General features: G+C 34.7%; 1 protein-coding gene and 2 pseudogenes across 1 annotated transcript; 2 read left to right on the top strand and 1 right to left on the bottom strand.

Moving 5' to 3' along the window:
• The first annotated feature begins 743 nt into the window (after positions 1–743).
• Positions 744–3,294, top strand: LOC146906282 (AT-hook motif nuclear-localized protein 3-like). Its single transcript, XM_085730258.1, has 5 exons — positions 744–1,083; positions 1,806–1,855; positions 2,466–2,660; positions 2,788–2,946; positions 3,085–3,294. The coding sequence occupies exons 1-5, from the start codon at positions 744–746 to the stop codon at positions 3,292–3,294; spliced, it is 954 nt and encodes a 317-aa protein (XP_085586384.1).
• Positions 3,295–5,011: 1,717 nt separating this feature from the next.
• LOC146906283 (uncharacterized) lies at positions 5,012–15,782 on the top strand (annotated as a pseudogene).
• Positions 15,783–18,315: 2,533 nt separating this feature from the next.
• On the bottom strand, positions 18,316–20,684 carry LOC146906284 (uncharacterized; annotated as a pseudogene).
• Positions 20,685–21,279: the final 595 nt, after the last annotated feature.

Consider the following 21,279-nt stretch of genomic DNA (forward strand, 5'->3'; position numbering starts at 1 on the left):
TTTTATGCTATGGATTGATGGTGTGGTTTCATTATACACATAGGTCGCTAGTTGGGTTATGTATTGAATTTATTGTTGCTTAGATCGTTAAATTTAGTCGCCATTAATTGTTTGTCCGACACATTTTCTTAGCACGTTTGATTGAATTTACAACATATTTTTTGTACGTTACCACGATAACTAATTCATCTGAGATCCATTTGAGAGAAACCGGTTGAAAATAGTAAATCAAATTAACAACATGTACTTTTTCTTTTGCGTATAGCAAAATAGTGAATATTATTGAATTGAAGACATTGCAATAACATTGCTTCAAAGGAAAACATGGAAATTAGAAATTTATAGAAAATTCAAAGAAGAAATTAAGACAAAGGAAATTATGAAATTCAATGGATCAAAGATTAATTAATTTTTTTAAACGTTGACACTATAAAAAAATTCCCTATTTAAAAAAGTTGACCTGATTGGTTCATGAACTTACCTTTTCTTTTTTTGTTAAAAACTTAATTTTTTTTCAAATGACTTTTTTTTTATTTTGACCAAATATTTTGACCATTTTAACAAATATTGGATCCTTGTTGCCTATAAAAGGAGTGCCCAACCTTACATTATAGGCACATCAACATTTAGCAATTTGCAACACATTTTCCGAGTCACTTCCCCTCACTCTTTTCGACACATTTTCGAGTCAATTTCCCCTCACTCTTTTTGTCCTTCAAAGAAATCGAAAAATAGCTGAAACCATGTCAAGATCTGAATTAAGGAATGATGACCAGCAACAATCGCTACCTCAACAACCAACAATAACCCCTGCCGGTATCGATAAGGGCGAATCATCGGTGGCCGATATGCCATTTTCTCCAGCCTTTCCATTCGAGGACCAAAAACAGCCACTACCACAACAACCAACCATCAGTGCTACCACCATCAATAATGGTGAATCACATGTAGCAACGATGCTGACCGTTGTGCCATTTTCATCAGCCCATCCCTTATCTTCTGTCTCAGCTGATATCTCCAAAAAGCGTAAAGGCAGACCTCTTGGTTCTCGCAACAAAATCCAATCTAAAAAAAGGGCTTCTGGTAACTCATTTTTTTTTCTTTTTTCCTATTTTTTTTATAGAGTATGCTCCAAACCATCCCTTTTTGAGCTTTTACTATGATCTCTGAAGTGTTTCATTTGAAAGTGAAATCCAAAAAATAAAAATAAAGGACGAAAAGTGTAAATAAATCTTAAAACTAAATTGTTTTTGACATTCTTTTATCTTATAATAGAACTGCAATGACATTTGTGTTGATCACTAAATATTTTAAATTGTAAAACATGACCGTGATTGATATATATGGATCCATGGTTGTTTATATTTATTTATTTATTTTTGTCAAATTTTTTACTTATTCATTCAGAATAAAAATTACCTATTTATTGATTACCATGTTGATAAATTACTTTTTTCCTCCCATCTCTTGTTATTATAATTTTCTAAGCATTTGTTCTATTGATTTATGTACAAATTCAACATATATTCAATCAAATAAGACTATAATGTCATTTTTTAGGCTAGTTCATAAAATATCCCAATAAATATTTATTTTATATGATTTAAATTGAATGTATGTGTAAAGTGTTGCACTCTCAATGCATAGTATTAATTTATTTATTTTTCTTTTCTCTGATAATGCAATTTCTTTTGTATTTTTGTTTAGAATTCCATTACAATTTTGTAGACTTTAGCTATTTTCTCATTTTTAATGTCATACTATTCGGATATATGTGATGCGCTCTTATGGAATCATTTTTGTAGGATCGGTGAGACCTGCTAAGGCCAACATTATGATGGTGAATGTCCAAGAGGTATTGTGCAATTTTTCTTACAAATTAAGTATATGAAATGCATGGACCATATGTGGTGTATTATATTTTCTAGATAATTATATGTTTTTCAGTAATTAATATTCCTTGGTTAAAGACTGTTTATATGTGCCTCCTATATTATGACATCTATACTTCACGTGGTAATTTGGTGAATAAGTTGTTCATGAGAGTGACTTTTGTGAACTTCATAGATTTGATATATTTGTTGTTTACAATTTGAGAAAAACAAAATCCAAGAATTTAATGAGTTTGGTTATACAAAATACAAGCTGAAGCCCTAAATTTAATATCTTAATTTATTTTATATATATATACATATATATATATATATATATATATATATATATATATATATATATATATATATTGGATAGACAAAACCATTAAGACTCACATGCATAAGAAGATAGGTGAATGCTTGAATCCCAATCACAACGTTCAGTCTAACAATATCGACATTTTTGCTGGTTGAACTATAACTTGTAAATATAATGTAAGATATCTTTATTGTCTTCTATTTAATTAGGGGAAAAGGATTTGAGGTTTTATGTCACCCTATTCTCCAAACATTATGTCATTTGTCATTTATAAAGAAAAAAAATTGTTTCTTGCTAAGGACCAACTATTGATTTTTCTTGTACATATATATTTTGGCATTCAGAATGTGTTAGAAAAGATTATGACATTTTCCAAGAATCTCCCTGGAAATATAAGCATATTATCGGCGGTTGGGACCACATCCAAAGCAACTATTTGTGTAGCTGGTAAAACAGAGACTTACGAGGTTAGTCGTCCTGCAATTTTATGGTTTGTTTACTCTCGTAAAAACGTATTTATTTTCATTTTTAAAAATATGTGTTAATTTACTTGCTAACAAAGAAATATGACTCTAATTTTTTATTTTTTTCCAGGGAAAATTTGAGATTAGATCACTTGGTGGGTCTTTGTTTCCTGATAAAAAAGAAAGCCATTGCAAGGTATTTGAGGGCTTAAATGTGAGTTTATCATCGGATGGTAATATATTTGGTGGTAAACTTGTTGATATTTTGATCGCTGCTTCTCCTGTTCAGGTACGTTTCTAAACAAAAAATTTCAATTGCATTTGATCCAAAATTTAGAAATACATTTATTTTTTAGATATTTTTTTCTTATTTTGTTCTTATGTTGATGAACCTATTTTCTCTCAAAATTTGGTGCTGATTTTGCAGATAGTATTAGGGATTTATCCTGCAGGGAGTCAAGAGGAAGTCAAGTCTGACCTAGAAGAGCCTCCTAAAGAAGACTCAAGTCCATCATCAGCTGAGAGTCAAGAGAAAGTCGAGTCTGACCCCAAAGAGCTTGCTAAAGAAGACCCAAATCCACCATCGGAGACTACTCATAATAATTCATCTTCAGATGGGCTTAATGTCCTAGTTTAAAACTAGATATTCCCGGTTACTCTTGTTGTTCTATCCTTTTTTTTTTTATGAACTATCAACATGTGATTTTCGCTTTGATTATGTGTTAAATAAAATTGTGACAGTGGATACTCAAATTCCCGGTTACTCAAATTTTGTTTTGCCTTGTCAAATTAGTATAATCTTCTAACTAAGGTCTTCTCATTGCTAAGTTTATGATTTAGTATACTCACCAAAATTCAAAAATTAGAGCATGTTCATGTCAGTAACGAGAATTTTTTGGGGTAAATCAAGGTATCATGTGGAGAACGTGCTTCAAATATAGATTTTTTTTCTTCATATATTTGTAATTCAAATTGTGACAGTGGATAGTTTGAATTAAGTATTTTGAAATATGTCAATAGGCAATTCGAATTATCTGATGAAAAAACAACATCATACTGAGAGCGGTAATTCTAATCATGTTAATGGTCAAGTTATATTTTTTCTAATTATGTGGGTTCCAAGTCTATAAATACAATTTTTTACCTCATTGTTTTTATAGTAGCATGAAACTTAAAGCCTAAGAGTTAATGCCTCTTCAGAGAATGGCTAGTGTTCAAGAACTAAGAGAGTATGGACAAGAAGAGTGAACATAAAGAGAAGATCGTGACTCTTGTGTTGAGGTGCTCCTTTTGAGGTTCTTGAATGAGAGACAACACCATCACAGAGGGGACCCGCAAGGGGATTTTTGGTTGAGGGCTTGTGGTGAGGATCTACGGTTGGAAAACACAATGTAAACATTTTGGGAGAGTAAAAAATATTAAGGGGGTTGAAAGAGGAAAAATGAGATAAATTAATGTTTGTTCTTGAAACTAATTTCTTGTAACTCTTTTGTGTATCTTGTAAAGACTCGTTGATAATGAATTGGAAAGTTGTTCTCCCTCTAGATGTTGATCAATTTGGACTGAATGGGTAAACAAGTTTGGTGTGTTTATACCTCTACTATTTTTATTTTATGCTATGGATTGATGATGTGGTTTCATTATACACATAGGTCGCTAGATGTGTTATGTATTGAATTTATTGTTGCTTAGATCGTTAAATTTAGTCGCCATTAATTGTTTGTCCGACACATTTTCTTAGCATGTTTGATTGAATTTACAACATATTTTTTGTACGCTACCACAATAACTAATTCATCTGAGATCCATTTGAGAGAAACCGGTTGAAAATAGTAAATCAAATTAACAACATGTACTTTTTCTTTTGCGTATACCAAAATAGTGAATATTATTGAATTGAAGACATTACAATAACATTGCTTCAAAGGAAAACATGGAAATTAGAAATTTATAGAGAATTCAAAGAAGAAATTAAGACAAATGGAAATTATGAAATTCAATGGATCAACGATTAATTAATTTTTTAAATGTTGACACTCTAAAAAATTCCCATTTAAAAAAGTTGACCAGATTGGTTCATGAACTTACTTTTTCTTTTTTTTGTTAAAAACTTAATTTTTTTTTCAAATGACTTTTTTTTTTTATTTTGACCAAATATTTTGACCATTGTAACAAATATTGGATCCTTGTTGCCTATAAAAGGAGTGCCCAACCTTACATTATAGGCACATCAAAATTTAGCAATTTGCAACACATTTTTCGAGTCACTTCCCCTCACTCTTTTCGACACATTTTCGAGTCAATTTCCCCTCACTCCTTTTGTCCTTCAAAGAAATCGAAAAATAGCCGATACCATGTCAAGATCTGAATTAAGGAATGATGACCAGCAACAATCGCTACCTCAACAACCAACAATAACCCCTGCCGGTATCGATAAGGGCGAATCGCCGGTGGCCGATATGCCATTTTCTCCAGCCTTTCCCTTCGAGGACCAAAAACAGCCACTACCACAACAACCAACCATCAGTGCTACCACCATCAATAATGGTGAATCACATGTAGCAACGATGCTGACCGTTGTGCCATCTTCTTCAGCCCCTCCAAACCATCCCTTTTAGAGCTTTTACTATGATCTCTTAAGTGTTTTCATTTGAAAGTGAAATCTAAAAAATAAAAATAAAGGACGAAAAGTGTAATTAAATCTTAAAACTAAGTTGCTTTTGACTTTCTTTTATCTTATAATAGAACTGCAATGACTTTTGTGTTGATCACTAAATATTTTAAATTGTAAAACATGACCGTGATTGATATATATGGACCCATGGTTGTTTATATTTATTTATTTATTTTTGTCAAATTTTTTACTTATTCATTCAGAATAAAAATTACCTATTTATTGATTACCATGTTGATAAATTACTTTTTTCCGCCCATCTCTTGTTATTATAATTTTCTATGCATTTCTTCTATTGATTTATGTACAAAATCGACATATATTTGATCAAATAAGACTATAGTGTCATTTTTTAGGCTAGTTCATAAAATATCTCTATAAATATTTATTCTATATGATTTAAATTGAATGTATGTGTAAAGTGTTACACTCTTAATGCATAGTATTAATTTATTTATTTTTCTTTTCTCCGATAATGCAATATCTTTTATATTTTTGTTTAGTATTCCATTACAATTTTGTAGACTTTAGCTATTTTCTCATTTTTAATGTCATACTATTTGGATATATGTGATGCACTCTTATGGAATCTTTTTTGTAGGATCAGTGAGACCTGCTAAGGCCCACATTATGATGGTGAATGTCCAAGAGGTATTGTGCAATTTTTCGAACAAATTAAGTATATGAAATGCATGGACCATATGTGGTGTATTATATTTTCTAGATAATTATATGTTTTTCACTAATTAATATTCCTTCGTTAAAAACTTTTTATATGTGCCTCTTATATTATGACATCTATACTTCACGTCGTAATCTGGTGAATAAGTTGTTCATGAGAGTGACTTTTGTGAACTTCATAGATTTGATATATTTGTTGTTTACAATTTGAGGAAAACAAAATCCAAGAATTTAATGAGTTTGGTTATACAAAATACAAGCTGAAGCCCTAAATTTAATATCTTAATTTATTTTATAATTTAATATCTTAATTTATTTTATATATATATATATATATATATATATATATATATATATATATATATATATATATTGGACAGACAAAACCATTAAAACTCACATGCATTAGAAGATAGGTGAATGCTTGAACCCCAATCACAACGTTCAGTCTAACAATATCGACATTTTTGCTGGTTGAACTATAACTTGTAAATATAATGTAAGATATCTTTATTGTCTTCTATTTAATTAGGGGAAAAGGATTTGCTGTTTTCCTATTCTCCAAACATTATGTCATTTGTCATTTATAAAGAAAAAAAAAATCGTTTCTTGCTAAGGACCAACTATTGATTTTTCTTGTACATATATATTTTGAAATTCTAGCGTACTTGTTTTATTAGGTTCTGTCAGATGTTTAAACGTTTGCGATGTTCCGATTAATGTTTCAACATCATGCGATAAACAGAAAATAAAATGCAGAAAAATAAAGAACACAGGAAGTTTGTTGACCCAGTTCAGCACAACACGCTTACTCTGGGGGCTACCAAGCCAGGAAGGAAATCCACTAGTGTAGTCCTTATTCAATAGCTCTCAGGAAACTCCTCGTTTAAACTATATGACCTAGGACCTACCCGTCTAGACTTCAACCTAGGAACTCCTAGATCTGAGATCCCATCTCACTATCCTAATGGTCAGTCACTGCCCCAGTGACCTATCAGACCTCAAACACAAAAGATAGAAGTTACCTTCTAACACAAACAACCAAACCTTGTTTCACAACTTCGGTTTGATGCACAAGAGTATCAATACTCACAAAACTAGTCCTAAACAAGTATCTAAACACGACACTAGCAAGAACACAGTAAAGATCCTAAACCTGCATCACAATCGATACAAGAGTAGAATACATGAAGACTCGAACCCTAAAAATCTAAACTTTTTAGTGTGACAGCTTGAATGATTAGGTCTTCAAGTCTTCCTTTTATACTGAAGCAGCTTCGGCTAAATAATCATTGGGCTTCAGTAAACTTGCCGATCGGTTCAGCAAACCTGTAAAAAGGAATCAGATACAAATCTGGAAAGTCCTAATATGTCGGAACCTATATTAAAACATTCCAAATTGTAACAAATATTTCCTAAACTAAAATGTCTATTTTAGTAATATTCCACAGCTGATTCTAATAAGATATGCGCGTTACTTGGTCAGTAAGTAAAGGAAATATGGTTTCCTTAATGGATAACCTACGCGCATATAGATAAGGCAGAACCCAGGCACACTGACCATGCCAGGATGTTGGAACATTGTATCCAACATCTCACAGAGCTGCCTAACCACATGCTGGAACATTGGTTCCAACTTACAGAACAAGGATATTTGTTTTAGCAATAATGCAGCCAATACAAATACCCAACAATCTCCCCCTTTGGCAAATTTTTGGCTAAAACAAATTAAGCCCAATTCTTATGAAACTGAGGGATACATAAAAATACCATTCCTCCAAAAGCATGAGCACACACCTATGAAGAAACAACTAGCACACAAAATCCAAAGAGACACCATAGATACACTTCCTCAAGTCATCACGAACACATATTCAAGAAGAAGAAGTAGCAGATAGTATCACTCTAGAAGAAAAACAAAGTGTGCATACATAGAATACCTCACAGATCTTCAATCACAGCTTAAGCTGGCAGAGGTATTACACTAGATCATAGACATGCAACAGCGGATCAGATCAGTAGCATAGTCTCAAGAGCTAAGGAAAAATAAATTCCTGAGCTACACCTAGTGAACCTAAGTTCTTGTACAGATGATGAAGAGAGAACCAATTTCTCTCAAGAGCAGTGGAAAAATAAATTCCAAAGCTACAATCAAGGAAGATAACCTCCAACACAGAAGTGGAGAGAAGCAAGATCTCTCAAGAGCAGAGGAAAAACAAGTTCCAATGCTACAGACATAGGATGTTCCAACATCCTTTAGCACATCAGACAGGAGAACCTGCCACACATAGAGGCAAGGGAAAAAATAAATTTCCCATACCTACAGAGTACTGTCACCCACCAACCATAGAAGCACAGAAACCTAAATTCCTATACTAACATGTGACAGACTAGGATGTCTTCAGATACCTATCACCAACAGCAACAGAAGTCAGGAAACATAAGTTCCCAGACTTACAAGTGATAGATGCAGATGCTTAAACCTTTGACTCAACATCCTTCAACCAGCTTGGACTTAGCACAAGCACACATAGAAGTATCACTCCCCCTGAGTATAATATCTCATGAGTGACTACTTATAGGAATATTCCAATACTCCCCCTGAATACATGCATACTGAAAATCTGAACAGATAAACTCCTAATGCATAGACATAAAAGATTCAGGATCTGGACACAGATATTCAAGGAATATTCACAAACTAGCAACCATCAGCAGATACATGCTAGCAGACCTATCAAAGGTCACACATATCAACTTTGACTTTAAGAAGTCATTCAGACAGATTCCATTATATAAGACAGTAGTAGGGAACCTGTACACTAAGAATCCTAAGAAAAATAAACTCTCAGGATTACACCAAGATGTTGTAGCTTGAGTGCCAACATCTCCACAGAGTCTCAAAGATATGTTCCAACCTAGGATAGAGCATTTGCAGGGAACATGTACAACATCTGAGAAAGCCAGAGTTCTCAGAAGCATAGAGATGTTCTAGCACAAGTGCTAACATCTACATCAGTCTTCATAGACATGTTCCAACATATCAGAGGATGTCAGCATGGAACATGTACAAACAAAATAACTGAGAACAGATTCTCACATCATCAAGATGTTGCAACATGAGGGTCAACATCTACACACAAGCCTGAAATAGTTGCAAAAAGCAACAACATAGAACATGAAGATAACATCCAGGCATACACAAATAGGCATATTATAGATACATGCAGAGCACACAAATAGGCATATTATAGATACATGCAGAGCACATATACAGAAGGGAGTATAGGCAAGAAAACATCAATTTTTCTCCCCCTTTTTAGCCATAAAATATGCCAAACAAAACAAGATAAAGCCGGAGACCAGAAGAAGATTAGGATATTCCACATCAAAATAGGCACACATACAGGTGCACAAAAGTTCAGGGCATAGCCCACAAAATAAAAACATCATTCAGCAGTTCCAGAACTGCTATCAGAACCCCCCTTGTTGTCCTCATTATCATTTTCTGCTTTATCTGCATAGTCATCTTCCTCCTGTCCATTTGCAGCAGTAATTTCACCTTCCAGAGAGTGAATCATCAGTTCAAACTTGGCTTTCCTTTCTTCCAGTAGTACGCAGGTGTCCTTCAGAGCTTTCACAACTTCTTGTTTAGTCATTAACCTTGCAGCAGGTGCAGTTACATATGTTCCAACAATTTCTGGAATATGATCAGCACCAAACAGTTTCTGGTGCAAGGTTAGAGGAGACTCCCTCTTGGCAGGGATATCTTTTGCATTTTTAATGTTGGGATGTTGGTTGAGAATGATGCTACAGAGTAATGTTGGAAAAGCAATGGGAAATTTAATAGCATCCATTTTGGCATGCCTCATAGTTTGTTCAAAGATGTAAGAACCAAAATCCATTTTAGCCTTGGTACCTATAGCATAGATAAATCTACCAAGACCAGTGGCAACATCTGAAGAATGACTGGTAGGCACCCAATTTACAGCAGCAATCCTATTTAGGATGGCGTACTTTACAGACAGCTTACCAGATGAGATCTTTTTCTTCTTGGGCCAAGTTTTGACTTGGTTGGCAGTGATTTCTCTGCAGATTTGAGTGTCAGTTGCCTCCAACTCAGAGAAATTGTCTTCCTTAATACCAATGAATTTGTTGATGATGTTGGCAGAAAAGTTAACGCACTCGCCTCTCACATACACCTTTTGAAATTCTTTGCCAAGAGGATTGTCGCAATCATTTGGAATGTTTACCAGAAATTCCCTGACGAGTTGTTCATAGCAATTATCAAGATTACAAACTGTTTTGATCAGACCTGCTTCTCTAATGAGTTTCATTATAGCTTCAATGTCTAATGCTTCCTCCCCAAGCTCTCTCTCCAATGCCATCCTCCTGTGATAAATGAACTTCCACCTCTGAGCGTTCTCAGGTAGATGAAATGAAACCTTGTCAATAGGAACATTCTCAACAGTCTGCACATTCATCTTCCTAGTTGACTTCCTTTTGGTAGATGAGATGATGTATGCAACATCTTCCTCAACATCATGTTCAGATTCACTCTCAGAAGCAATCTTTCTCTTCTTTGTTCTACCAGCTGTAGTCTTTGTCTTTACTTTGCTCCACCCCTTCTTTGGACATGTACCAACATTCTTTGTCCTATTTTTCCGGTTTTCAACCTCTGATACAACTGTTTCCTCTTTACTACTTCTTAGTCTTTTTGCCACACTTTCTCCAAATTTCCTATCCAGTGGAATCTCATCTGAATCTATATCATTAACAACCACCACATCTTTTTCATCCTTTTTACCAGCACAATCCTCAGGATCAGTCTCCACTTTATTTCCTTCTGTATCAATCTGTTCATTCCTTTCAGACGAATGAGCAGATTCTATTTCAGGAGATCCAATATCATCAGATTCTTTTTCTTGCTGGTCTAGAGATGTTCCAACATTAGGTTTACCATTCTTAGGACCATCACTGATGTTAGTAGAAGGTCGAACATTGTCTTTTGTCGAACTCATCATAATAAGATTAGTATCATCTACATCCACATTTTCAGAACGATCTAGGGCTTCGTTCAAGTCTTCTAAGCCTAATCTTCTACTAGATTCATGTACAACAGAAATTAGGGTTTTAGAAGAGTTTCCTTTTTCAACCTGGGTGGAGGAACTATTGATAATATTTTCAACATCAGCAACTAGAAGATCCTTCTGGAAAGCTTCAACATTTGGTTCGACAATGGTGGAGATAAATGGATTCTCCTTGATGTACAAATCAGTCATGGTCAATGACATCTTTGATTCACCCCTCTTTGTTTTAGGGCCCCTTTTCTCCTTTGAAGTAGACTTAGTCACAGTTTTCTTCTCGGATTTTGAAGAAGTCACCGTTGTGGAGCTATCAGTCATTTTTAAAGATTCAGTCTCACGAAGTTCTGGAACCGTGCTTTCTTTGGCAGTTTGGGGATCGTTGTTGAAGATCATAGCAACAAGATTGATTAGGTGTGGAGTACCGAAGGATTGAGTACGAGATTGTAGAAGGGAGATGTTTCTTCTGAATTTGAGTGAAGAGAGGAACAAGGTAATGATGGGATGAAGGTTGTTGCTTTTGGTTGGTGGTTTTAGTAAAGTTAGAGAAGTTTCCCCTAGATATGCGTGCAGTAGTGGAACAAACTTAAGCACAAATAACTGCCACAATCTCTCTTGACATAAAATATCTGCATTGCCCTTTAAATCTTCACAAAGAGCTGTGCATAAGTTGATGCAGCATAATGTTGGGACATCTTGTTCAACATAACATTTTGATAACTCCTTTTCTAGCCTCATATGTCTTGAGAATCTGTTTCCAGCTAGAGGGAACTTGTCCTCACACCTAGATTGGGACATACATTTACTATTCCCCAAAGACAAAACTTGATCAAACTGAGTCTGATCCTTGCAGGGAGGTATCCATAAGTAACAATCACCTTCAGATTTGATACCATTCATTATTACCTTTCCTAATTACACAACTCTTTGAGGAGTTTCTATCAATTACACAACAAGTAAATTTACTGAAGTTCACACTCATTCCTTGATCACACAGTTGACTTATGCTAATCAGGTTGGTGGTTAAACCTTTTACTAATAGGACACTATCAAGTTCTGGTGACTCAGGACTGATCAATCTACCTGTACCAAGGATCTTACCTCTTGTTTGATTTCCAAAAGTAACATAATTGTCGCCATAAGATTTTTCAATATTAAGCAGATCCTTTGATCCAGTCATGTGTAGAGAGCATCCACTGTCAAAATACCATCTTTCCATAGACAGAGTCTTCTGAGAAATGTGAGCCATCAACCCTACATTATACCTTTTAGGTTTCCACACTTTTCTGACAGTTCTCCTTCTTGATCTATGTTCCTTCTGTTGTACCTGTTGCGACAACCCAAATAACCTGTAGCAAAAAGGTCTTATGTGCCCCTTTTTCTTGCAAAAATGACAAGTCCTGGATAGAGATACCTTTTCAACTTTAGAAACATGATGTTTCTTGGTATGTTGTAACATACCTTTACTGGTTATTGGATCATTTGTACCAGTGGAAGCTACAAACTTTATATTTTTTATAGGTTTCTCCTTCTTGGCCATTCCATATTCTGCTAGGGCCTGGGCAAAAGTTTGACTCTGTCCTGAGTGTTTAGAGGTATAACCTATCCCATTTGGTTTACCTTGGATTTGTCCTTCCAGAATCTCATCTAGAACATCAGTCCCAGTAGTCATCATTTTTACTTGTTTCATAACATAATCAAGTTGTGAGTTCAACTGAATTACCTCATTGTTGAGTTCTGAGATTTTTGCTATATGACCAGTATTTTCATTCTCCAGTTTGATGGTGATGTTTTTCTGTTCTTCAAGATGTTTACAGATATCTTTGTTTCTGTCATTCAGTTTTTTATAGGAAACCGTCAACTCATCATAGACAAGATCTTCATCACAAGATTCGTCCTCAGAAAGAACTCTTCCAGTGAGAGCAGCAACATGCTTGTTAGATTCATTTTCAAAATCTCTATCAGATTCATTATCATCAGTCCAAGTAACCGCAAAGCTTTTCTTTTGTTTCTTGAGGAAGGTTGCACATTCTGGTCTGCTATGTCCATAGCCTTCACATTCATGACATTGTACTTCTTTGTGATGAGAATCTACTTTATCAGGTCTTGTCATACTCTCTTTACTGGATTGACTGTCAATGTTGGGTCGGATGTTCTGCCCATTTGGTCTGGACCTTCTGTCAAATCTTTTGAATGCTCTCATCTTCTAACATTTTCAAATTCTCAAATTTAGTAGTGAGAAGTTGGATTTTAGCACTTTTTACCTTTGTTGTGCCTTCATGTGCAGTTTTGAGAATCTCCCAAGCATCTTTAGCCACAGTGCATTGCTTGATCAATCTGAACATATTCTTGTCTACACCATTAAACAGAGCATTTAATGGCTTTGAGTTTCCAAGAGCCAATACATCTTCATCAGCACTCCATTCTTCTTCAGGTTTCAACACATCAGTCCTGTTGCCATCAGCATCAAGTTGCACAGGATGTTCCCAACCTCTCAGAACTGCCTTCCATGTTTTGCTGTCAATAGATTTGAGAAAGGCACTCATGCGTGATTTCCAGTAATCATAGTTGCACCCATCCAAAAGAGGGGGCCTGTTTACAAAACCACCTTCCTTGTCCATAGTGCTAGAATAGTACTCCCTGGAGCTCACGCTAAAACAGGCAGGGTGCCTGCTCTGATGCCAATTAAAATTCTAGTGTACTTGTTTTATTAGGTTCTGTCAGATGTTTAAACGTTTGCGATGTTCTGATTAATGTTTCAACATCATGCGATAAATAGAAAATAAAACAAGAAAATAAAGTGCAGAAAAATAAAGAACACAGGAAGTTTGTTGACCCAGTTCAGCACAAGACGCTTACATCTGGGGGCTACCAAGCCAGGAAGGAAATCCACTAGTGTAGTCCTTATTCAATAGCTCTCAGCAAACTCCTCGTTTACACTATATGACCTAGGACCTACCCGTCTAGACTTCAACCTAGGAACTCCTAGATCTGAGATCCCATCTCACTATCCTAATGGTCAGTCACTGCCCCAGTGACCTATCAGACCTCAAACACAAAAGATAGAAGTTACCTTCCAACACAAACAACCAAACCTTGTTTCACAACTTCGGTTTGATGCACAAGAGTATCAATACTCACAAAACTAGTCCTAAACAAGTATCTAAACACAACACTAGCAAGAACACAGTAAAGATCCTAAACCTGCATCACAATCGATACAAGAGTAGAATACATGAAGACTCAAACCCTAAAAATCTAAAATTTTTAGCGTGACGGCTTGAATGAGCAATTAGGTCTTCAAGTCTTCCTTTTATACTGAAGCAGCTTGGGCTAAATAATCATTGGGCTTCAGTAAACTTGCAGATTGGTTCAGCAAACCTGCAAAACAGAATCAGATACAAATCTGGAAAGTCATAATATGTCGGAACCTATATTAAAACATTCCAAATCGTAACAAATATTTCCTAAAATAAAATGTCTATTTTAGTAATATTCCACAGCTGATTCTAATAAGATATGCGCGTTACTTAGTCAGTAAGTAAAGGAAATATGGTTTCCTTAATGGATAACCTACGCGCGTACAGATATGGCAGAACCCAGGCACACTGAACCATGCGAGGATGTTGGAACATTGTATCCAACATCTCACAGAGCTGCCTAACCACATGCTGGAACATTGGTTCCAACTTACAGAACAAGGATATTTGTTTTAGCAATAATGCAGCCAATACAAATACCCAACATATTTTGGCATTCAGAATGTGTTAGAAAAGATTATGACATTTTCCAAGAATCTCCCTGGAAATATAAGCGTATTATCGGCGGTTGGGACCACATCCAAAGCAACTATTTGTGTAGCTGGTAAAACAGAGACTTACGAGGTTAGTCGTCCTGCAATTTTATGGTTTGTTTTCTTTCGTAAAAACATATTTATTTTCATTTTTAAAAATATGTGTTAATTTACTTGCTAACAAAGAAATATGACTCTAATTTTTTATTTTTTTTCCAGGGAAAATTCGAGATTATATCACTTGGTGGTCTTTGTTTCCTGATAAAAAAGAAAGCCATTGCAAGGTATTTGAGGGTTTAAATGTGAGTTTATCATCAGATGGTAATATATTTGGTGGTAAACTTGTTGATATTTAGATCGCTGTTTCTCCTATTCAGGTACGTTTTTAAATAAAAAATTTCAATTGCATTTGATCCAAAATTTAGAAATACATTTATTTTTTAGATATTTTTTTCTTATTTTTCTCTTATGCTGATGAACCTATTTTCTCTCAAAATTTGGTGCTGATTTTGGAGATAGTATTAGGGAGTTATCCAGCAGGGAGTCAACAGGAAGTCAAGTCTGACCCAGAAGAGCCTCCTAAATAAGACTCAAGTCCATCATCAGGTGAGAGTCAAGAGAAAGTCGAGTCTGGCCCCAAAGAGCTTACTAAAGAAGACCCAAATCCACCATCGGAGACTACTCTTAATAATTCATCTTCAGATGGGCTTAATGTCCTAGTTTAAAACTAGATATTCCCGGTTACTCTTGTTGTTCTATCCTTTTTTTTTTATGAACTATCAACATGTGATTTTTGCTTTGATTATGTGTTAAATAAAATTGTGACTTATATAAGTAATTCAAATTTTGTTTTGTCTTGTTAAATTAGTATAATCTTCTAACTAAGGTCTTCTCATTGCTAAGTTTATGATTTAGTATACTCACCAAAATTCAAAAATTAGAGCATGTTCATGTCAGTAACGAGATTTTTTTGGGGTAAATCAAGGTATCATGTGGAGAACGTGCTTCAAATAAAGATTTTTTTTCTTCATATATTTGTAATTCAAATTGTGACAGTGGATAGTTTGAATTAAGTATTTTGAAATATGTCAATAGGCAATTCGAATTATCTGATGAAAAAACAACATCATACTGAGAGCGGTAATTCTAATCATGTTAATGGTCAAGTTATATTTTTTCTAATTATGTGGGTTCCAAGTCTATAAATACAATTTTTTACCTCATTGTTTTTATAGTAGCATGAAACTTAAAGCCTAAGAGTTAATGCCTCTTCAGAGAATGGCTAGTGTTCAAGAACTAAGAGAGTATGGACAAGAAGAGTGAACATAAAGAGAAGATCGTGACTCTTGTGTTGAGGTGCTCCTTTTGAGGTTCTTGAATGAGAGACAACACCATCACAGAGGGGACCCGCAAGGGGATTTTTGGTTGAGGGCTTGTGGTGAGGATCTACGGTTGGAAAACACAATGTAAACATTTTGGGAGAGTAAAAAATATTAAGGGGATTGAAAGAGGAAAAATGAGAGAAATTAATGTTTGTTCTTGAAACTAATTTCTTGTAACTCCTTTGTGTATCTTGTAAAGTCTCGTTGATAATGAATTGGAAAGTTGTTCTCCCTCTAGATGTTGATCAGTTTGGACTGAATGGGTAAACAAGTTTGGTGTGTTTATACCTCTACTGTTTTTATTTTATGCTATGGATTGATGGTGTGGTTTCATTATACACATAGGTCGCTAGATGTGTTCTATATTGAATTTATTGTTGCTTAGATCGGTAAATTTAGTCGCCATTAATTGTTTGTCCGACACTTTTTGCTAGCATGTTTGATTGAATTTACAATATATTTTTTGTACGCTGCCATGATAACTAATTCATCTGAGATCCATTTTAGAGAAACCGGTTGAAAATAGTAAATCAAATTAACAACATGTACTTTTTCTTTTGCGTATAGCAAAATAGTGAATATTATTGAATTGAAGACATTACAATAACATTGCTTCAAAGGAAAACATGGAATTTGGAAATTTATAGAGAATTCAAAGAAGAAATTAAGACAAAGGAAATTATGAAATTCAATGGATCAACGATATATGAAGTTAAATCTTATTTCTTTTTAGTGGGATAAGAAGCCATCTTGTAGAGTCCACAAATCCCTTCAGACTTTCCAATGTTTCTCTTCATCCTTATAAACCCTTTTTCACCTCACTTTGCTCCCCATAAATTCTTCACTATAAACCCAAACCCTTTGTTGTGCCATATCCAACAGCTGACACACCATGATCTAGCTCATTTCCGCAATGTCCATCAAACACAACTGAAAAGTCATTTAAAATACTTAAAAATGGAAAATTCGACGTTAACTGAAAAGTTATTTAAAATATATTTAACTTTTCAACTTATTATTTTTCTCGAAAAACCACCCGGTCCATTGAAGAACATGTGGCGCTGCTTGAAAGGAGAAACTGAAAATTTTATTTTCCCTCTAACTTCTCTTTCTCCTTCCTATAAAAATCGAGTCTTTCTTCCCCATTTTTACATATTTCTCTTTCAACTTTCTTAGAAAACTTTTCATCTTTTCCTTTTCTTCTCAATCATGGAGAGATTAATTGAAGATGAACTCATTCTCATTGCTCATAAAATTGATGCGCATGGAACCCAACATCTTTTATGTTTCATGCGAACTTCTAAACTTCATGAGAGGGTTGCTAAAATGAACGTTGTCATCAGAGCTTTACCTCCAGATTGTTTGTGGTTATACTCTGATCTCTTTCCAACTGCAAAAAAGCAAGCCTTCATTGACAGGGTGCTTAACAGTGGCCATGCAGTTTATTGCGTGATAAGGGGATTGCACCTGATGCTTGAAAGTGATCCTAGCATCCCAGAGATCCGACGCGTTTTGGAACAGGCATCTGCTAAAGGGGTTCAATCTTCAAAATACTTCTTGCTAATGTTGGACGTCTCGGCTAAGGAGGGTTTTTGCCTAGAAAAAGCGCTCTCTTTTCAAAGGCTTCTTCGAGGGTCGAAAGATTTGGGACCAGAGACATGCAGTCATTGGTGTAGGCTCCCCTTATTTCTTCCGGTCTACCTAGTGGAAAAGAGAATTTCCTAGTTCCTTGGTTCAAATAACCCTTTGTGAGTCGAAACAAACTTGCAAAGGTGATGGGAGAAGACCTGACATCCATTGGCCTCCTCCGCGCCATGATGACAAATAATATTTAACTGATGTTTGTCTCCTCTATCACTTTGATAGTGAAATCAATTGGTTTATGGAATTGTTTAGTTTCGACAAGAATTCTTAGGCTTTGTTTTATGTTTATTTTGGGCTACTAAGCCATATTTTGTAATACTTGTCGAGATATTTTGTAATGGCTCTACAGTTATCTATCTTATTCGACAATTATGTCTTTGCCATTAGTTGACTTTATTGATTAATGCCATATCTTTATCTTTTCGAATGAGTTTTGCACTACTTTTACCTCTTGTAATAATGGGTTATATTTTTTCAAATATTTTCCATTTATGCGCATAATTTGATTAGCAGCGGCCAATTCTTTGACTTCATAAGCATTATTCGAAAACACTCTTAAAATCTTGAATGGTCTTTCCCAAATAGGTGACCATTTGCCTAAGGTTCGATTCTTTTTGTTCATAGGTAAGATAACTTTCCAAACCGAATCTCTAGTAGCGAATGCTTTCGACTTAACCTTCTTGTTATAAGATTTAGCCACTTTTTCCTTTTGTCTTAAAAGGACATCCAATGCATTTAACCTTTCCTCGTCCAAGTCAACCAATTCATATAGAACCATATTCCAATAATGATTCGTAGGAATTTCGAATTGCCTTCGGATTCTGGTTGATTGAAGCCAGATTTTGACAGGTAACACTGCATCATGTCCAAATGTGAGTTTGAAATGATTAGTATTGGTCGATTCTCTGGGAGAATTTCGACATATGCCCATAAAGCTTGATCAAGAATTTTGTGCCAATTTCTTGGTTTATCACTTACATGCTTTTTTATTAGCATGATAATAACTTTATTGGCTGCTTCAACCTGACCATTTGCTTGAGCATAATATGGTGTCGATGTTAACAATTTAAACCCTATCTGATTGACGAATTGTACCATTTTTCAACATGAAAATATTGATCCTTTATTAGTGGTAATAGTCTCTGGGATTCCAAACCTACATAAAATATGGTTTTGGATAAAACTAATAACCACTTCCTGGCTAACATCGGGTAAGGGAATAACTTCTACCAACTTAGTGAAATAATCTATTCCGACCAATATGTATTGATGGCCTCTTGAAGAATTAGGTTTCATTTTACTAATTATGTCTAAATCCCAACCCCTAAATGGCCATGGTTTCATAATCGAATGTAACTCACTTTTAGGTATATGTTGGATTCCAACATGTTTTTGACATTCTTGACAACTCTCAGCAAAATCTATGCAATCTTTCAGCATAGTTAGCCAGTACATACTTTTCGAAATTAAAGCCACTTCATTTTGTTACCTTCTTAGTGAGATCCACAAGCTCCACTATGAGTATTGGAAATTGCTAAATATGCTTCAGTTTCAATACGACACTTAAGCAAAACCCCTTATGGAGTCTTTTTGAATAATTCACTTCCAACAATTACATAATTTAAAGCTCTTTACTTGGTTTTTCGATTAGTCATTCCTGTAGGATTCTCCAAGTATTCGACAATTGATTTTTGCCAATCTTTGTTTGAAAGATTGTCAATGGCAAAAATTTCAGCGTAACTTTTGCCTTCCTCATACTTGTTCGACACTTCTGCTCCCCCCCCCCCCCCCCAAGTTTGGGCGTTGACAATTCTATTGGAGACATGTTTATCAAAACAAGTTTCTCCTTTATTTCAATAAGTTCTTCCAATTTTTCTTTAGAAACCATGTAACCTGAAGCAATCTCTGCCAAGTCGTTCGCCTCCTGATTTTCGATCCAGGGTACATGTTGGATATTTGCATGATGAAAACATTTTCGTAACACACTGACAGTAACAAAGTATACAATTAAATTTTCTTTAACACATTTTTATTCCTTTGTTAATTGCTTCATAACTAATTAAAAATCACCCTTAATTTCGACATATTTTGCCTCCAGTTCGAGCAAAATATCAAGTCTTGTGATCAACGCATCATATTCAGCCTCATTATTAGAACAAGATCTACTGAGTCTAAATTTGAATTTAGCTAGTATATTTGTAGGCGAAACAATTAGAATTCCAATTCCAGTACCATTTTTATGACTAGAACCATCAAAATAAAGATTCCAAGGTTGAACCTCGACAAAACTTAACGTTTCTTCGACCACTGAATGTCAACAATAAAGTCAGCAACAATTTGTCCCTTAGCATATTTCAATGGCTGGTAAGTCAATGAATATTCTGTAAGTGCCAAAGCCCATTTACCAACTCTACTGTGTAGTATTGGTTTCGACAGCATATGTTTGATTATATCAAAATGAGAATAAACATAAACATCAATTGGCTTTATATATTGCTTAAGTTTTGTACAAGAGAAATATGAACAAAGGCACAATTTTTCAATTGGATGGTACCTTGTTTCAACATCATTTAAAACCCTACTAAGATAATAAATGGCCCTTTCTACACCGTTTTCGTCCTCTTGCACTAACATACTACCAATAGTTAGCTCTGATGCTGCTATATACAATTTCATCACTCTATTATTAAGAGGAGTTAAAAGAATAGGTGGATTTGTCAAATAGGACTTGATCTCATCGAAATCTTTCTGATGTTTTGGTTCCCACATGAACACATCTTCTTTCTTCAGTCAAGTAGTGGCGAAGTAGGGTCTATTGAAATAAATCTCTTGAGAAAGTTGATTTTCCGTAACAAAGATTGAAGCTCTTTTTTGTCGACGTCTCCAAAATTGCCTTTGTTTTGTTTTGATTAATCTCGATGCATTTTTTGTGAACAAAACAACCTAAAAAAATCACCTGCACGGACACCAAAGGCACACTTTAGTGGATTCTTTTTTAATCCATATTTTCTCATTCTTTCGAATGACTGTCGAAGGTGATCTAAGTGATAACTTTCAGAAGATTATTTAACAACAATTTCATCTATGTAAACTTACTTAAATATTCCTATAAAATCATGAAACAGAGTATTCATTTCTATTTTGTATGTAGCACCAGCATTTTTTAATCCAATAGGCATTACTATCCATTCATAGCAACCTAAAGCCTCTTGACATCGAAAGGAAGTTTTCAATACATCTTCCTCAACAATAAAGATTTGATTGTAGCCAGAATAACCATCAAGCATATTTAAATAATCAAAACCTGTTGTTGAATCGACTAACATTTCTGCAACTGGTATAGGATATTCATCCTTGGGTGTAG

This window comes from Medicago sativa, chromosome 7, assembly GCF_051527215.1.
Source record: "Medicago sativa cultivar Bolivia chromosome 7, Bolivia_mono, whole genome shotgun sequence".
Classification (NCBI taxonomy): domain Eukaryota; kingdom Viridiplantae; phylum Streptophyta; class Magnoliopsida; order Fabales; family Fabaceae; genus Medicago; species Medicago sativa.